General features: G+C 40.4%; 2 protein-coding genes across 3 annotated transcripts; both read left to right on the plus strand.

The window, feature by feature from the left end:
- Positions 1-4,807: 4,807 nt before the first annotated feature.
- zbtb24 (zinc finger and BTB domain containing 24) lies at positions 4,808-11,001 on the plus strand. Its single transcript, XM_066701241.1, has 7 exons — positions 4,808-4,904; positions 5,805-6,742; positions 7,292-7,459; positions 7,849-7,932; positions 8,174-8,257; positions 8,687-8,768; positions 9,910-11,001. The coding sequence occupies exons 2-7, from the start codon at positions 5,806-5,808 to the stop codon at positions 10,793-10,795; spliced, it is 2,241 nt and encodes a 746-aa protein (XP_066557338.1). The 5' UTR covers positions 4,808-4,904; position 5,805; the 3' UTR covers positions 10,796-11,001.
- Positions 11,002-12,831: 1,830 nt separating this feature from the next.
- ppil6 (peptidylprolyl isomerase (cyclophilin)-like 6) lies at positions 12,832-15,975 on the plus strand. Of its 2 annotated transcripts, none has more exons than XM_066701262.1 (8): positions 12,832-13,009; positions 13,291-13,386; positions 13,539-13,727; positions 13,899-13,961; positions 14,040-14,187; positions 14,819-14,878; positions 15,426-15,561; positions 15,673-15,975. In XM_066701262.1, exons 1-8 carry the CDS (start codon positions 12,932-12,934, stop codon positions 15,674-15,676), a joined length of 774 nt encoding a protein of 257 aa, XP_066557359.1. In that variant the 5' UTR covers positions 12,832-12,931; the 3' UTR covers positions 15,677-15,975. The 2 variants fall into 2 exon arrangements, with proteins under 2 accessions (XP_066557359.1, XP_066557350.1); XM_066701253.1 differs by having other exon boundaries at positions 12,838-13,009; positions 15,669-15,975.
- Positions 15,976-18,112: the final 2,137 nt, after the last annotated feature.

An 18,112-nucleotide genomic window follows, 5' to 3' on the forward strand; every position in this document is an offset into this window, starting at 1 on the left:
TGACCCTAATTCCATTATCTACCACGGGAGGGCAGTAGTAAGGCTGAACACGCCTGTGTCCGGTTTGTGAGCCTTCCTTTAGTTCAGGGGTGTCACAGCCCTGGAGGGGCGCAGTGTCTGCTGAGTTTTGTTCCAGCCCAGCTCTCTGCTGCTTAATTGGCCTAATTAATCAATTAACTGGATTAATTGAATCCTTCTCTCCAGACTCTGGAATGTTCTGTGGGTTCAGTGTTTTGAGTCAACACATAATTATTTTTATTTCTTGGCAGACGTCCTAATCCAGAGCGACTTACAACATTGTCAGGTATTGGCTATAAAAATACAATATAATAGTTTTAGATAAGGCTTCCTGAGTAAATAATGACATTTATTAAGTAATTAGGAGTTCCTGTTGGAACAAAAACCAACAGACACTGCGGCCCCCCAGCACTGGTGTCTGACCAGCTTAATTCAACTCCCTGTTGAGCTTTCATACTTTCCTTACCATGGAAGACACTTGCAAAAAGTGGATATGAAATATTGGGCGTGAGGAGTTCAACATAACCCCTCATATAGTGTGGTGCCACCTAGTGGATATAGATAATTACACCACCCCTTTACATCAGTAGGAGAGGGGGGTCCTGCTTTCCAAGTCATATATACACCGATCAGCCATAACATTATGACCACCTGCCTAATATTGTGTTGGTCCCCCTTTTGTCACCAAAACAGCCCTGACCTGTCGAGGCATGGACTCCACTAGACCTCTGAAGGTGTGCTGTGGTATCTGGCACCAAGACGTTAGCAGCAGATCCTTTAGTCCTGTAAGTTGCAAGGTGGGGCCTCCATGGATCGGACTTGTTTGTCCAGCACATCCCACAGACGCTCGATTGGATTGAGATCTGGGGAATTTGGAGGCCAAGTCAACACCTTGAACTCGTGATTCATCAGACCAGGCCACCTTCTTCCATTGCTCCGTGGTCCAGTTCTGATGCTCACGTGCCCATTGTAGGCGTTTTTGGCAGTGGACAGGGATCAACATGGGCACCCTGACTGGTCTGCGGCTACGCAGCCCCATACGCAACAAACTGCGATGCACTGTGTTTTCTGACACCCACTGACAGGTGCCATGATAACGAGATTATCAGTGTTATTCACTTCACCTGTCAGTGGTCATAATGTTATGGCTGATCGGTGTAAATCTCCCCACAAACAGAGTTCAATTGAAGTCTAGGAGAGGTACAGTTTAATTCCTTTATTTATCATTGGGAACTATCCCAGGCACAGTCAGTACATACAATATAATACAAATGCACACAATATCTATTTCTCCTCCCTTTCTCCATCCAAACAATATGGGGAAGCAATAAAAAAGGCAAACAGAGTGTTAGGGTATATTGTCAAAAGTGTAGAATTGAGAACAAGGGCAGTGATGTTAAGACTGTACAATGCACTAGTTAGAGCTCATCTGGATACTGTGGACAGTTCTGGGCTCGACATTTCAAGAAAGATATTGCTGGTCTAGAGGCAGTTCAGAGGAGAGCAACCAGACTTATTCCAGGTCTGAAGGGAATGTCCTACTGAGAGACTGAGGGACTGAACCTTTTCACCCTGGAACAGAGGAGACTACGTGGGGACTTGATCCAAGTCTTCAAAATCATGAAGGGCATCGACCACATCAAACCAGAGGAGCTTTTCCAGATCAGCAGGGACACACAGACCAGCTGCCACATTATCATAACGCAATTATAACGCAAACATACATAGAATAACCAGTGCAAAATGAAAGCAAGCAGGTCAGCATAAGAATAAAGCGGACATCAAAGTAGAACCTTTATAATTATAATCGTGCTCAAACTACACACAAACTCAAACCCTGTTAACACGCAACTTGACCAGGGGCATTTTCTCTACCAGGTTCAATTGTATTTAGCCTGGCCAAATGTGATTTTCATTGGCAAAACAGCAGGTAAACATGCCACATATGCCAACCTATCTATCCAAGTTAAACAATTTCTAGTTGTTTATTGTTGCTTGATGAAAATGATCCGTCCTTCTCTGTCGGAAGGGAAAGTATGAAAGCTGACCACGGCGTTGATGTACAGGAAGACTCACAAAGCGGCCACAGGCGTGTTCAGCCTTACTACTGCCCTCCCGTGGTAGATAATGTAATATTCTGGAATTAGGGTCATTTGAAAGATTAATAATATAAATACATTATCTATTACAACCCCAATTTCGAAAAAGTTGGGACAGTATGGAAAATGCTAATAAAAACAAAGAGGAGTGATTTATAAATGTACTTTGACTTGTATTTAAACAAAAAACGTATAAAGACAAGGTATTTGATGTTTTACCTAATCAACTGCATAGTTTTTTGAAGGTAAATGTTTATTTTGAAATTGATGCATGCAACACGTTCCCAAAAAGTTGGGACTGGGGCAATTTAGGACTAATAGCGATGTGACAAGTTGAAATAAGAAGGTGATGTGAAACAGGTGAGGCAATCGTGCAATCATAGTATATAAGGAGCCTCCAAAAATGGCCTGGTCCTTCAACAGCAAGCATGGGTGAGGCTCACCAACCTGGCAACAGATGCGTCAGCGAATAATCCAACACTTTGAGAACAACATTCCCCAAAAACAAATCAGTAGGATTTTGGGCATTTCACCTTCTACAGTGCACAATATGACTAAAGATTCAAGGAATCCGGTCAAATCTCGGTGCGTAAAGGGCAAGGATGAAAACCACTTCTGAATGCACGTGATCTCCGATCCCTCAGACGTCACGGTCTTAAAAACCGGCATGAGTCTGTAATGGATATCCTGACATGGGCTCGGGAATACTTTGGTAAACCTTTGTCAGTCAACACCATTTGCCGCTGCATCCAGAGATGCAAGTTAAGGCTTTACTATGCAAAGCAGAAGCCATACATGAACACTGTCCAGAAGCACCACCGACTTCTCTGGGCTCGGTCTCATCTAAGATGGACAGTAGCACTGGAATCGTGTTTTGTGGTCCGACGAGTCAACATTTCAAACAGTTTTAGGACAAAACAGCTGTCGAGTTCTCTGGGCCAACGAGGAAAAGGATCATCCAAGCTTAGTAGTTCATTTAGATTCCTCCAGTAAAGTACCCAGTTGTATAAATGGGTACAAATGTAAGTCGCCCTGGATAAGGGTGTCAGCTAAGTGACGATTAATGTAATGTAATGTAATGTGATCAGCGTCAGGTCCAAAAGCCAGCATCTGTCATGGTATGGGGGTGTGTCAGTGCCCATGGCATGGGTAACTTTCACATCTGTGAGGGCACCATTAATGCAGAAAGATTTGTACACATGTTGGAGCAACATATGCTGCCACCCAGACATCGTCTTTTCCAGGGACGTCCCTGCATTTTCCAGCAGGACAACGCCAAACCACATTCTGCCTGGATTACAAGCGCACGGTTGCGTAAGCAGAGAGTGCGGGTGCTAGCGTGGCCTGCCTGCAGTCCTGACCTGTCTCCGATTGAGAATGTGTGGTGCATTATGAAGCGCAAAATAAGGCAATGAAGGTCATGTACAGTTGCGCAGCTGAAGAAATGCATCATGGATGAAAGGGGGAAAATTCCACTTGCTAAACTTAACCAACTGGTGTTTTCAGTGCCCAAACGCTTAATAAGTGTTATTAAAAGAAAAGGTGATGTTACACAGTGGTAAGCAGTCGACTGTCCCAACCTTTTTGGAGTGTGTTGCAGTCATCAGATTTGAAATGAGTGTATATTTTCAAAAATAAATTAAATTCACAAAGTAAAACATCAAATAATGTGTTAATAATGTGTTTTCAATATATATTACAGGGTGAATTGAACTGTCAAATGACACTTTTTGTTTGTTTTTTTGCATTTTCCATACTGTCCCAACTTTTTCGGAACTGGGGTTGTAAAATCGAACATCTGTCTTAAACCTAACAGTGCTAGTAAACAATTTCACTATTTCCAATATCTATCACTGATGTGGAGAGACTGGAAGTAAATGAGCAGCGGAAGTGTGCAGTGGTCAGTGCGCACAGAACCGCTCCAGTGTCTGCTGATGTCCTCAGTGGCCGCCCAGCGGAGGCAACTTGAACAAAACAACCTAAAGACCCTAAGAGGAATATTTTTGTTTATAACAATATTAAAAACACATATCCAGTCAATTGGTACGTGTAACAAGCGCAGCTCAAAAAGCACTTTTCCACGACCAGCGTGGTCAAATCTGATGTAGGCCTACCCCTATATCAGCCCTTTCACATGTGTTACTACATTTGACCACATCAAGCAAACCATCTGGGCACATCTGGGATATTTAGTTGTCATGTCTATGAATATCAAGGTTTCAAGCATAAAGTTTTAAACTGGATCTGATTATTTATTTCTATTCACAGGCTGATTCCTGATGCATTAAACTTATATTTGAAAGGAAAATATCCCCCTGGCAATGTTGTAACAAAAACACTCCAAAATGACCCCCCATTCCCACAACACTTATCATCAAAAACTCAAAGGGGATATAATTCAACTCAATTTTGTGAATAAAAGAGGAGGGGGAGCTCAATAAATGTAATGAATGCAATTAATCAAACTAGTGTATTATATACACAGTACTTACAAATAATACAATATTAAAATTTGCAATCAGCAATGCACACTGCAGATTTACTGAAATTAAAGCAACTGATGTAGCCTATATGTTGTCCAATCAGAATCATGCATTTTAATTAGAATATTTGTAAATCCCAAAACACATCAACAACTGGCAAAGCTAAATCACAGACACTACGCAGCTGTACAAGCCCGACTGCCAGCCCTGCGCAGAAGACAACAAACACGTGTGACGTCATGCGTCGCCTCCCTCTCAGAAGTCTCGCGATGTTTCCAGTGTATTATTTCCTTTTTTACTGAAGGTAAGGTCCTGGCAGCTTTATATATTTTTGTTTGACATGACTGTTTTAAGGATTGTGACTTTACAGAGCTTGGATGATTTGAGAAAGTGATCAAAAATGTGGAATTTGAAATTCAATAGGTTATTACGAAACCGTTTAAAGCAATAATAAAAAAAAATGGACGACAACTACATGTTGCCAGACAAGATTGGCATGGCGCTCGGTTTGAACCAGCGCAGCAGCAGCAGCCTTGAGTGCCGGAGGCAGGTCTGCTGGCTGGGTTCATGTGGTGGTTTGCTAGTGGCAGTGCTGGCTGGACCGCTTATAATTAATGTTTTAACGCAAATACTCTACATAACAGAACCGTAGTTAACTTTTGTAAAATGTGCTTTGCGTTGTTTTTGACTTGGGTTCAAACATGCCACGGAATAACATGTCAGAAAAGGGTAGTGATATGTACTATAACCAAATAAATATACACTGACAATATCCCAGTAGGCTATATAAGTTACAAAGGCTATCTTACTGAGTGCTGTAAAAAGTGCAAGAGGGACAATAAAAATGTCATGTTTACAAGTAACCTTACAGTAATGGCTAAGATCCTCGGAGAATAATATTGTACCACGCTAATGCAGGATTGGGAGTCTGATATGTTGCAGTTAATGGTGTTTTGATGTGTAAGATCTGGATAACGCATTTCAGAAATGTTTAATTGTGATGCTAAAACGTCTGCCGCTTCTGCCATTTGCAATCCGGTAGAAATAAGCGCTGTGCTTCTCAGTATAGCCTAAGTGTACGTTATCTTCAGTACAGCTGGTAAGATGGGTTAGTCTAGGATGATTGTCCCATGTTCTTCAGCCCTTTAAATTGTATATCTTGTACTTGTTGGAAAATAAGGAATCAACCATTTCTGCATTACAGGATGGCACAATCTCCACAAACCCCAACAACCTCTCATTTCGCCCTTTATTCCAGTGCCCACAAGGACACAATTTTAAGCAAATTTGAGGAACTTAGGAAAAAGGATTTGTTGTGTGACATCACTCTGATTGTTGAAGATGCCCAGTTTAAGGCCCACAAGGCCTTGCTGGCTGCCAGCAGTGAGTATTTCTCTGTGATGTTTACTGGTGAGGGACAAGTGTGCCAGTCTATCTACATGCTGGATGGGATGGCTGCAGACACTTTCAGAGCAGTGCTGGAGTTTATCTACACTGGGCATGTGTCTGTGGAGAGGAGCACCGCAGAGCAGCTCCTGGCGATGGCCCACTACCTGAAAGTCGTTGACCTTGTGAAGGCTTACACCGAGTTTCAGAGTATGCACAGGCCCAGTCAGGATGGGAAATCGGATTCACACCAGAGAGGAGAAAATAATGAGGAGGCTGTTAAACCCAAACGCAAAAGAGGTCGGCCAAGGAAGGATGAGGTTTTGACAGGGGCATCAAATGCTGCAGCTCCTGGTTCAAGTAAAATAAAAGAAGCCCCAGGGATCAATAATCTAGTGACTTGTGTTCAGGAGGCAACAGTGCAACCGGTTATAGAAGAACCTATAGAAGAGAACAGAGAGAGTGAAGACGTAGCAGATTCTGATGCCCACATGGATCCTTCCAATGACAAAGATGTGGACTATGACCCCAAATTGGAGGGGAAGCTGTGTCCCCGTAGCCGCTACAGCAAGCGCAGGATAAAGCCCCCGGTGAAATTGATTGGCTTTCGGCTGGGAGAAGATGTTGCTGAGCAGGGAGAGCCTGGGAAAAGAGGGAGGAAGAGGAAATATCCCAAAACTGAGGCCCGCTGTGAGGATTGTGGGAAAGTCTTCAAAAACCATTTGTTTTTAACAATCCACCAAAGAACACATACTGGTGAGCTTTAGAGCAAAGACGTATTATTTTTCTCTCAAGTACTTCAAAATTGTACCAGCTGTTACAAATATTCTGTGTCTTAATTGGTTATTTCTAATGAAATTATTTTCTACTGTCTGTAAGCATTAAGATGCTACAGCCACACAGAAGTAAGGTAGTCTGATACTGAAAACTAAAATGAAAATTGCCCTGTACAGGAATAATAGGTCTATTTAATGAAAATACGACAGCTAAGAGAGAACTGTACAATGTTTGACCAGACTGCTTGCTAAATTATTTATTTATTGTTAGGAATTATGTAGCTGTTTCTGATATGTATTGAGTGATCACATAAACCAAGATTTAAATCAATTGATATAGTGAAAAAGGTATGGATTGTTTTAGAGAGCTGTCCTGTATGAAATAGGCTTGTTAACCCATGGTGTGACTTAGTAAATGAATCATTGATCAAAAACAACATGTCAAGGGCAGAATTACTTTCTTTCAAATATTAAATATGGGGATACTTGTATAGAATACAACCGGTTTCTTGTTATCCTTTTCCTGCAGGGGAAAAGCCTTACAAATGCTTTGAGTGTGGAAAAGGGTTTACTCAGAAGCATACCTTGCTGGTGCACCAGCGCATGCACACTGGAGAGAGGCCCTACATCTGCACCGTGTGCTCCAAGGCCTTGTCCACTAAGCACTCGCTGCTCGAACACATGAACCTGCACACAGGCACGATACTCCCTCTTATACTGACAATGTTTAGTTTGGACCTGCAAGTCATTAGCCAAGGAAACCAACAGACCTGGGTTAAATAGTTATGGTTTAGAATTAGAATTAACCATTCCTTGAAAATATAGAAATGCAGTCTGCAGAAAGTACCTGCTATTGGGATTACACTATGTCTGTTAACAGAAGGTACTTCAGTCAGACTTCATTCTCTTTAGACCTGGGACTAATCAGCAGTCTGTTGATAAATAAATTAATGTTAATATTCAACAATCCCCAAAAGTATTATGCTTTGTCCCTGGTTGTTTATTAATCTAAATTTCACCCCAGAATAATACTGAAATGTATTATGTGTAATGGTTTTGTTGTATATGACCATCTGTGCTTTTCAGATCAGAAATCTTTCAGCTGTGATCAGTGTGGGAAGACTTTCAGTCAGAGAAGGCAACTGAAGAGTCATTACCGAGTTCACACAGGTAAAACCGCCACAGCACTGTAGAATACCTGTAAACGATTAATAAAAAGTCAGGTAGTGTCCAAGGAAGACTGCATCATTAAAGTATTATATGAAAAGGTTTTTATCAGATGAAAATCTACAAAGCCAAAAATACAATGAGGTTAGATGTGTAATCAATGTTATAATATGAAATGTATGATCAGAACATACATCTTTTTAAAAGTCTTACAAGCTTATTGCATTTCTTTACCTATATACAGGTAAGCCCTTACCAGAGTGTGCACAGTGCCATCGAAGGTTCATGGATGCTGCTCAGCTTAAGAAGCATCTGAGAACACATACAGGTGATGCCAATGTTTTCATTTGTGTTTCAGAAAGACGTTCGATTCTGTAACCATTTTTTTCTCTCTAAGTTTGATTCTTTGTTAACCAATGTTTCCAACACTTAACACTGTTTCTCATACTGTCCTCAAGGTAATCAGCTGGTTACTGGGGAATTAATTGAACATTACTGGTGCAAAGTACAAATCGCTTCACTGTGCCTTCAGAGATGAAACTGATTGTTTTTCAGTGCTTGATTTGTATGTCGTCATGTATGATGATTATCATGGTTACATATGTATTTTGCCACAAGCATTCAATGAGTTATATTGGAATTTGGTGAATTAACAGTTTGTTATTATTAATTCATTGACAAGATATTATTTTGCAATGTTTCTAAGGTACGGTTTGTAACTCTTTGACACTGAGCTGTGCTTTTGTCTTCATATCAGGTGAGAAACCATTCACATGTGAGATCTGTGGGAAGTGTTTCACAGCTAAGAGCACACTGCAGACCCATATCAGAATCCACAGGTAAAAGAGCCTAAAGTGTGCCTCTCTCTCTCTCTCTCTCATATAAAATATATATATTTTATACATACACTGTGAATGTGTTTACTGTATATATCCACAGCAGCAGCCTATATCGATCCACTGCTGGATGAAGGCCTCTCCAAAATGTTAAGATGTTTCCACTTGTTTTGATCTACAGGTTCTCTTTTCCAATATCATAAAAGATAGCTAATGAATGCCTCCTCAACTTTCTTATACAAGTATATGAGGCAATGTAATTATTCAAAACACTTCTGAGTAGTGCAGAAAATTATATGATTTTTTACACCACATGCTTTATTAAAATGCAAACATTAAAATTAAATAAAAGCGTTAATACAAAAGCACACACATATATATATATATATATATATATATATATATATATATATATATATATATATATATATATAATATGCGTGTGTGTGGATTTTGTAGTATATATATATATATATATATATATATATATATATATATATATATAATGCGAGTGTGAGCACCTTTTTCTTTTATTCATTTTTTTTTCTTTTGGGGCATTTTAATAAAGCATGTGAAATACAAAATCATATCAATTTCTGTTTTCTCAGTTGTGTTTTGAATAATTACATAGCCTCTCATCTTTATTGTATCACGTAGTTTAGGAGGCATTCATTAGCTATCTTTTATGATATTGCTGATGCTGTTCTGTTTTTTAATCTCTTCATTTAATACCTCATTCCCTTTGGCTTCGAGCAGCTGTTAAAGTCTGCATAAATCACTGTGTTATTGAATAAAAAGCTTCAGTTTTATTATAGTGTGACATCCTTCTCTCACTGCAGTACATACCAAACTCTGAAGCCACAAGTCCATGGGTCATGGATCATTAATTTCTATATTCTCTATAATATAACTCGGTTTTCTATATAGTGATCAAACTCCTCTACTTTAGCTTTTTAATTTTGTATGATTGGAGTTTTTGGACTGAGGTGAATTCTTGCCTGTATTCAATAGGGTTTGAAATAATAAATGTGAGGTATGTGATGCTGAAAGTGTTTTCATTCCTTTTTTTTACACTCCATTCTCAAGAATGTCCTGTTCACTACTGTGACTTATGTATTCCTCTTTTTTATATTTAATTCTTTAGAGGAGAGAAACCATACATTTGTAGCCTCTGCAACAAGTCTTTCTCAGACCCGAGCGCCAAGAGACGCCATGTTACTTCTCACACTGGGAAGAAGCCTTTCACCTGCTCCCTCTGCAGCCTGACCTTTGCCCGACTCGACAACCTCAAAGCTCACACCAAAACGCACAACAAGGAGCGGCCCACAGAGGTCCCTCGAGAGGTGGCGACCGTTGAGGGAAATGCAGGGGTGGAGGAGGTGCGCAGCATTCTGCAGCTCCAGCAGTACCAGCTCCCCACCTCAGGGGAGCAGGAGATCCAGCTGGTGGTCACCGGCGAGGTGGACAACATTAACTTCGTGCCCGGAGAGGAGCAAGGCATAAGCATCATCACCGCCCAGGCCTCGGAGAGTCTGACTCCAGAGCAAACGTCAGGGCTGACCTTGCTGACGCAGCCCTCTCAGCACGTGCAGAACCTGGCCCTGGTCACTCAGGGAGAGACGGCCGAGCAGATCCAGACCATCAGTGTCATGGAGGGTCAAGTGTCTACAGGGCAGCCTGAGCAGATGCATGTGATCACCCTGACGAAGGAGGCCATGGAGCACCTGCAGGCCCACCACGGGCCGCCCCAGCAGCTACAGATCAACCAGCGGGCCGGCCAGTCTCTCCACCTGATGCAGGAGTCCACCCATCAGCTCCCCATCGCCCAGGCACCTCAGCCTCAGCAGCTGCAGATGGGCAGAGACCAGCAGGGCCAGGCCATACACATCAGTGGCCAGACTGCCCAGCCCATCTCCATCAGCCAGACGACTCAGCAGATCCCCAGTCACCAGATTCAAGGGCAGACGTTCCAGATCCAAGCTGGCACTGTGTCCTATCTCTATACCACCAGCTTAGCCCCGCAGAACTGAACTGGGGTGGGATGTGTCTTTGATACTGCTTACAAAAGTGGACTTGTCAGTTCATCATTCTGCAGTTTTAGTACTGGATTGTCTTGTAAGCAATGTCTGATTTCTATTAAAAACTCGCAGCTCTGATTTTTCTTTTCCTTTTAATTGAAGTGATCTTGAAAATGTTTTTATGAACTGTAATATCATAATGAACTTCCATTACTACATATCTCTTCCCTGAATCTTTTTTGAAAAAGGCCAACAGTACTGAGTTACACATGGAGAATATGAAAGAATGAGGATTTCTTTTCTCAGATAACCTATTTCATAAAACATTTTCTTCCAAACCATAACTGTAGTATTTGTATTGATCAAAATATCATAAAATGTATATCTAATGGGAAAATGGCATACGCTTACATAGCATTAGGTGGGTCTTTCAGTGCAGGCTGCATGCTCAGAGCCACACTGCCGTTCACCAAGTGCTGTCCAGTACCTGCCTAGAATTGGACTGGATGAGATGTTGTCATGGTTGTAGTGTTGCAGTGTAAAGAAAATGTTATTGTGTACCTATCTTTAGATCTTAAGAACATAACAAAGTTTACAAACGAGAGGAGGCCATTCGACCCATCGTGCTCGTTTGGTGTCCATTAATAACTAAGTGATCCAAGGATCCTATCCAGTCTATTTTTAAATGTTCCACATCGCTGGGGAGTTTGTTCCAGATTGTGATGACTCTGTGTGAAGAAGTGTCTCCTGTTTTCTGTCTTGAATGCCTTGAAGCCCAATTTCCATTTGTGTCCCCGGGTGCGTGTGTCCCTGCTGATCTGGAAAAGCTCCTCTGGTTTGATGTGGTCGATGCCTTTCATGATTTTGAAGACTTGGATCAAGTCCCCACGTAGTCTCCTCTGTTCCAGGGTGAAAAGGTTCAGTTCCTCAGTCTCTCAGTAGGACATTCCCTTCAGACCTGGAATAAGTCTGGTTGCTCTCCTCTGAACTGCCTCTAGAGCAGCGATATCTTTCTTGAAGTGTGGAGCCCAGAACTGTACACAGTATCCAGATGAGCTCTAACTAGTGCATTGTACAGTCTGAACATTACTGCCCTTGTTCTCAATTCTACACTTTTGACAATATACCCTAACATCCTGTTTGCATTTTTTAGTCCACATAGACTCCTAGGTCTTTCTCATGCGTTACTTTATCTAGTTCTATTCCTCCCATAGTGTAATTATAGTGGACATTTTTGTTACCTGCATGTAATACCTTGCACTCGTCCACATTGAATTTCATCTGCCAGGTGTCGGCCCACAACTGAATATTATCTAAGTCCCTTTGAATAGCCTGTGTTGTCGAGATTGTATCTGCTGAGCCACCTATTTTAGTATCATCTGCAAATTTGACAAGTTTGCTAACTATACCAGAGTCCAGATCATTAATATAGATTAGCAAAAGCACAGGCCCTAGTACTGATCCCTGTGGAACTCCACTAACACCCTCACTCCAGTTAGAAGCGACTCCTCTAATCGACACCCTCTGTTTCCTATACATCAACCAGTTCATAATCCATCTACTTACAATACCCTGAATGCTACAGCTTCCAATCTGAGGATCAGTCTTTGGTGTGGAACCTTATCAAAAGCTTATTGTAAATCTAAGTATATCATATCATATGCTTTCACGTGATCTACAGCTGCAGTTGCATGTTCAAAAAATTCTAATAAATTAGTAAGACATGATCTGCCTCGTCTAAACCCATGTTGACTATCTCCAAGAATATGGTTTTCATTAAGATGCTCCTCTATTTTCTGTCTAATAATTTTTTCCAACATTTTACACGTGATGCAGGTGAGACTGATTGGCCTGTAATTTCCTGGCTCAGTTTTGTCCCCTTTCTTGTGGATTGGATGACATTTGCTGTCTTCCAGTCAGTGGGCACATCCCCTGTTCTAAGTGTCATTTGTAATATTTGAGTTAGCGGCCTATAAATAATGTGCCTCATTTCTTTAAGTACTGTTGGAAAGTTTTTCATATGTAGTTGTGTACTTTTAGAGGACATTGTTCATTGCGGGTTTGACTGGGTGCTTCGGCATCAGGAGAGACTGGCGGCCAGGCCAAGCCGCGCTGTTGCCATAGCCGCCGCGCTTTGTGTACACAGAGATGGACGCGGCGCTGCGGCTGGAGGTCGTCGGGCTCATGAAAAAGCCCAACTTTCACATCGCAAAATGCACAGCAGAGGTAACCGACCTGAATATAATGATGCTCTATGAAACTGGTGCGCCATGTTTAACAATGAAGAATCCAGTAAAGCGACATTCACCGGCACACTGCAAGTGCGCTGTGCGTGGATGAAGGGGGTATTGAAACGTATTTTTTTAGTTCAATAAAACATATGTACCTGAGTAACGCATCTCGCAACTGCATGAGTTCTCAAAAAGCAGTAAAATAATAATGTACTTGGCGTACGTCAGATCCTTGAAGGACTGTGCTCAGTAATGCAATGGCTCCCTTGTGAACAGGCCCTGAAGCAGAGGTTTCCCGCATCGTTCTCCGAGCCCGCGGTGTGCGCGCTGCTGGAGTGCGCCTGGCACCACTATTTAAACAGGCAGAAAAGGGTGAGTTTTCCTTTCACTTCCCTACAATATCAGGGATACACTGATGATGCATGGCCAGTACACGCTTAAGACACAGGGAATGCACCTCCACACACTGTATGTGTTGTTATCATGATGATGTAGGCTAAATCTCTGCTTTTATGAACGAGCAGCAGCTGAAGGGAGAGGTGTGGCAGTACTCATCCAGTGTCATGTGTTTTCTGAACGGAGAGCTTCTGGGGAATGAGAAGGATCTGAAGATCTGGGCTGAAAACCAGTGGAAGTTTTCTTTCTTCAGACCGCAGGCTCTGTACCTGGCTCTGGCTGAAGATTTCTACTGCAAACACCTGCAGAGCACCAAAGCAAGTGTCTTCTTATTTTGGGACTGAATTTAGTGTTTTGGAATGAGAATTACAATTAGTTTAAATGTAGAGCACCAACAATATAGGTAGTACCTTCCCAAGTATAAAAGCATTGAAGGTGCACTTCTGTTTTGATGGCTAATTGTTTGGTTTGTGTGGCTTCATTTGCAGCACACATTTGTATACATGGATGTAACAATTGGTGAGAAAACAGCTGGGAGATTATTATTTGAGGTAAGGGAATTCAAATTGTACAGAAACAAATGCATGGTTTGGAAAATTACAACAGCTGCTGACAGTTATCGTCTTTAGCTTTTTACAGATCTCTGTCCAAAGACGAGCACGAATTTCCAGACTCTCTGTACAGGGGAGGCGGGCGAATCTCTGGGGAATCTCCATTTGAGCTACAAGGGGTCCATATTTCATCGCATTGTTTCAAACGGCTGGATTCAGGGCGGAGGTGGGCTTGTAAAGGTCTCAACTCCATGAAGTGTATCCTTCCTTATTAGAAAATCTTTGGCATATTCTAATACAATTTAAGAAAACTGACTTAAGCAGTTTTAAGATAAGTTTTATTAACCACTAAACCTAAGGAGGATAGAAGACACTAGACTATACAGTATTGCAGTACTGTATTGACAGAAATCAGGTCTTTGGGGATTTTCTAACTTGATTTGTTTATTTATTTGTTTGTTTTTCCATTCTAACAATTATTATATATTTTTTATATTAGTATTACAGTGATTAAATATTATACATTCACAAGTAACTTTAAACATTGATATTTGCACATATTGTTAATTAATACTGACCCATGTAATAATAATTAAAATAAATATGGCTCTCATTTCAAGACTTATATTTATATTAGATTTAGGCTTAGATCAAATCAAAAGACAAACCCCACATGGACATGGGGAGACCATGCTAACTCACAAGCTGAAATCAAACCTGGGTCCCAGGAGCTGAGGCTGCAATGCTATCCACTGCACCACTAGCTAGAAAGAATTGAATGTTTCCACCAAATTCTGCTTTAGTATATTGTCCCCTACTGAAAGATTTGTAACCTGTACAACCTTGATCTGTTATAGATATTTCACCAGGAGGGAAGGGAAATGGAGGAGAGTCAATTTACGGGCCGACATTTGAAGGTAAAAGAGATCTGTCAATATTGAGTTCTTACCAACAGAGGGTGCCATGCTATTTACATTGTTTTCAATGGGATGTTTCCTTTTCCACCTATGCTTCTGATAATGGACAGGCAATTTAGTCAATGCTGAAGCAAATAACCCAAAACCAGCTCCCCTCAGAAAACAACGAAACGTCTCCTTAGTTTTACCTTCATTTATTGCGAAAGAACAACAATCAGCAGGGTTACATGGTCGTATTTTGTAATCCACATGTTTTTCATACAGTTTTCCCATCACTTTGCTTCTTCTAGAACTGGCAACAGACAATTTTCTAGTTACTAGCTTGATCGTCATGCTTTCATGCAAAATGTAAATGTAATCGATTTCATTTTATAAAACGTAATGTATTGTTTTCTATTTAAATTATAAAACCTAGTATCTAATCCACACTACTTTTTCATGATTTACTTTACATTTAGTACAGTCTTTAACAAATTTAAGTATTGCATAAATTAATATCTCTAGGTTAGCCTGAATCAAATATGTCTGCTGTTCTCTGTATTCAAAGATGAAAGCTTCGCAGTCTCTCACAATAAAAGAGGGATACTTGGGATGGCCAACAAAGGACCACACACCAACGGATCCCAGTTTTATATCACACTGCAGCCAGCTGCCTGGATGGACAGAAAATACGTAGCTTTTGGGTGTGTATATTATAGTATTTACTTCCTACAAAAAACTATTAAAATGTTTATGATTACATTAGGCCAGAAGTAGCTCTAAAACATTACACCTGTTCTTCTTTTTTAAGCCAGGTGATCGAGGGCACAGAGGTCCTGGAGAAACTAGAAGCTGTCCCCACGTACAATGAGAGACCAAAGCAAGAGTGTAAAGTTATCGACTGTGGAGTATTTGTGCCTTGATCCCTATCTCGGTATGTCTTATAAAAACAATTTGAACATGATCAATATCTTGCCATGTTTATTAAATGTCCTAACTATGTTTTTCTTGTTTAATTTTTTTCATGGTGTTTCCCAGAGTTGTTACATAAATCTGTCTTTGTCTGAAAAACATGCCTGTGCAACCCTTTAATAAAGATGCTCAATCAGTTGCTCATATTCATAAAAAAGATAATGTCATGTTAAGTTTACCACCCCTTTTTTAATGGTATAATGGTACAAAACAAGCCTCTTAGATAAGCACCCTACAAGATATATGTGACACTTCCTGTTCTTTGTGTGTGTTTTTTCTCTCATTTGGCAAAACAAATGTTAACGTAGCATTACAGCAATCGTTTTGTTTGTCTTACACTAAAACAGGCTCTCATGTTGGTTATTGGGCTGATGGCTGTAGTTTTACCTAAACAGTTTACTGAAGTATAAGTTTACATGGTTATTAAGCAGAGAGAGTACTCAACCCATATACATAGGGGTTTCTCTGTAATAGGGTTAAAAGCTTCCTAACTCATTTACCTTTACAGAAAACACTGGAATGCAATATCAAATCAATTAGCCAACAAGTCCAACTGTCCATAATCAGACACTTCAGATGCACTTTTTTTTATAATCCTGCCTTTCAAATGCCAGGAAAAATACAAGCGTTTTTTATTCATGTTTTTCATCTCAATGCTGTAAGATAGTGATTTAAATAAGTTTGTTTGCAGAAACAGCACTAACTTAAAGGTTCAGATTTGTTGACACAAAGCACATATTGTGGGAGCTGAAGACGATTATGTTAATACTGAACAATTTATGTTATGAATGTGGGATAAAGGTTATGAGACTCCTGCTACTGGCTTACATCAGCAAAGTACCTGCAATGTAGCTGAATAGGTTCATGGTCCTCATTAATGAATAATCTCTTGAAATCCATTGATATGTTGTTGTTCTCTTAGACATCTAATATTCACACCATATTCAACTACAGTGGTTCTGCTGTTCGGTGTACAGTTCATAGAATATCAGATTCAGAAACGGGCGTAGACAGTATGTTTGTGAGAAACACTTCATGGTTTTGGCTGAGTTAACAAGTTGAATTATTCAGCAACATCTGTTACAGCTACAGTCTATATAACACAATAGCTTAAATTCAGCTGGGAGAATCAATAGCTTTTTTGTTTCATTGGGTGCTTATTATACCCACCAGACCTTTAAAGCTGACACAATAACTAGGGTTTTTCTAGTAGTAGATTCGTGTAAAGGTGATTTCTTTGATATTTTGTAGAGACATGGAATTCTTCAGTCATTCAAGATCGTCCGTGTCAGGAATCCTCTCCACTGCAGGTTAAATCAATGCCTGTGTGGTAGACTTGATACCACAAGCAGTTGGTGGCTGAGACATTAAAATGTGTTGTTGTGAATCATTGTGTATCTTTAGGTTGCTCTACTCTGACACATTACAAAAGCTTTTCACCTTTCTTCATAGATAACTTTGCTGTTGCGTGGTTGTCACAGTAAGAGTGACCAGATGTGTAATAAAAAAGTTTCAAACACCAAAAGCTAAAGACTTGCTAATACAATGATCTTGGAAGTGGAGGTTTGTTTTTGTTTGTTTCTGCTAATTAGTATTTTAGTGCCTGTTGACTTAAAGAGCAGAGACTATTGAGAAATAAAGACCCACGGCCATCTGTTTTAATACAATTTGTTACATTTTGCAGTACAAATGTATATGTATTGGAGCTTTCAGCTAACCAAACCAGGAAACATTAATTTTCTTTGTATTTTAAACAATAGGGAAAGCATCTGTTATCAACAAGAATTGCAGAATCACTATTTGTTGCATTTGCTGAGCAGACAATGCTTTGAAACTGGTAAGTGGAAAGTTGGGGGATGGGAGCTTTTTTCTTATCAACAAACAAATGTGTGCAGGAAAGAAACCAGGAAACATCACCTTGAACTGTAGAACAAATGTCTGGAAAGGCTTATGCCACTTCTGGCTAACAGTTTTTAGATCCTAACATCACCTCAACACTGTTCTTCATTCTAATGACATGTATTGCAGCAATGTATGTTTATTGGAGACAACCATTTTCAACTCAACAGTAAAATCATATTGTCTAAATCTTTCTAATACTTCTCAGATGACTTGAAGATGATCCATTGAGTTATTTCCACTTCTGAATCCTGCTTGTTGTCTTGTGTGGGTGAAGTCTAGGGTGTCTTGAAGGAGGTGTGTTTTTACCTTTTCAATACCTTGTGTACTTTGGGAAGTAGACTAATTGGCCTATAGTTCTTCGGGTCCTCTTTCTCTCCCTTC

The sequence above is a fragment of the Amia ocellicauda genome, chromosome 1 (assembly GCF_036373705.1).
Source record: "Amia ocellicauda isolate fAmiCal2 chromosome 1, fAmiCal2.hap1, whole genome shotgun sequence".
Taxonomy (NCBI): Eukaryota; Metazoa; Chordata; class Actinopteri; order Amiiformes; family Amiidae; genus Amia; species Amia ocellicauda.

Excerpts from the sequence above, each read along its gene's own strand:
- zbtb24 (XM_066701241.1), top strand. The coding sequence starts at position 5,806 with ATGGCACAATCTCCACAAACCCCAACAACCTCTCATTTCGCCCTTTAT. Across the intron at positions 7,933-8,173 it reads TCATTACCGAGTTCACACAG|GTAAGCCCTTACCAGAGTGT; the intron begins GTAAAACCGCCA and ends ACCTATATACAG. Across the intron at positions 8,769-9,909 it reads ACCCATATCAGAATCCACAG|AGGAGAGAAACCATACATTT; the intron begins GTAAAAGAGCCT and ends TTAATTCTTTAG.
- ppil6 (XM_066701253.1), top strand. The coding sequence starts at position 12,932 with ATGGACGCGGCGCTGCGGCTGGAGGTCGTCGGGCTCATGAAAAAGCCC. Across the intron at positions 14,188-14,818 it reads CGGCTGGATTCAGGGCGGAG|ATATTTCACCAGGAGGGAAG; the intron begins GTGGGCTTGTAA and ends GATCTGTTATAG. Across the intron at positions 14,879-15,425 it reads TTACGGGCCGACATTTGAAG|ATGAAAGCTTCGCAGTCTCT; the intron begins GTAAAAGAGATC and ends CTGTATTCAAAG.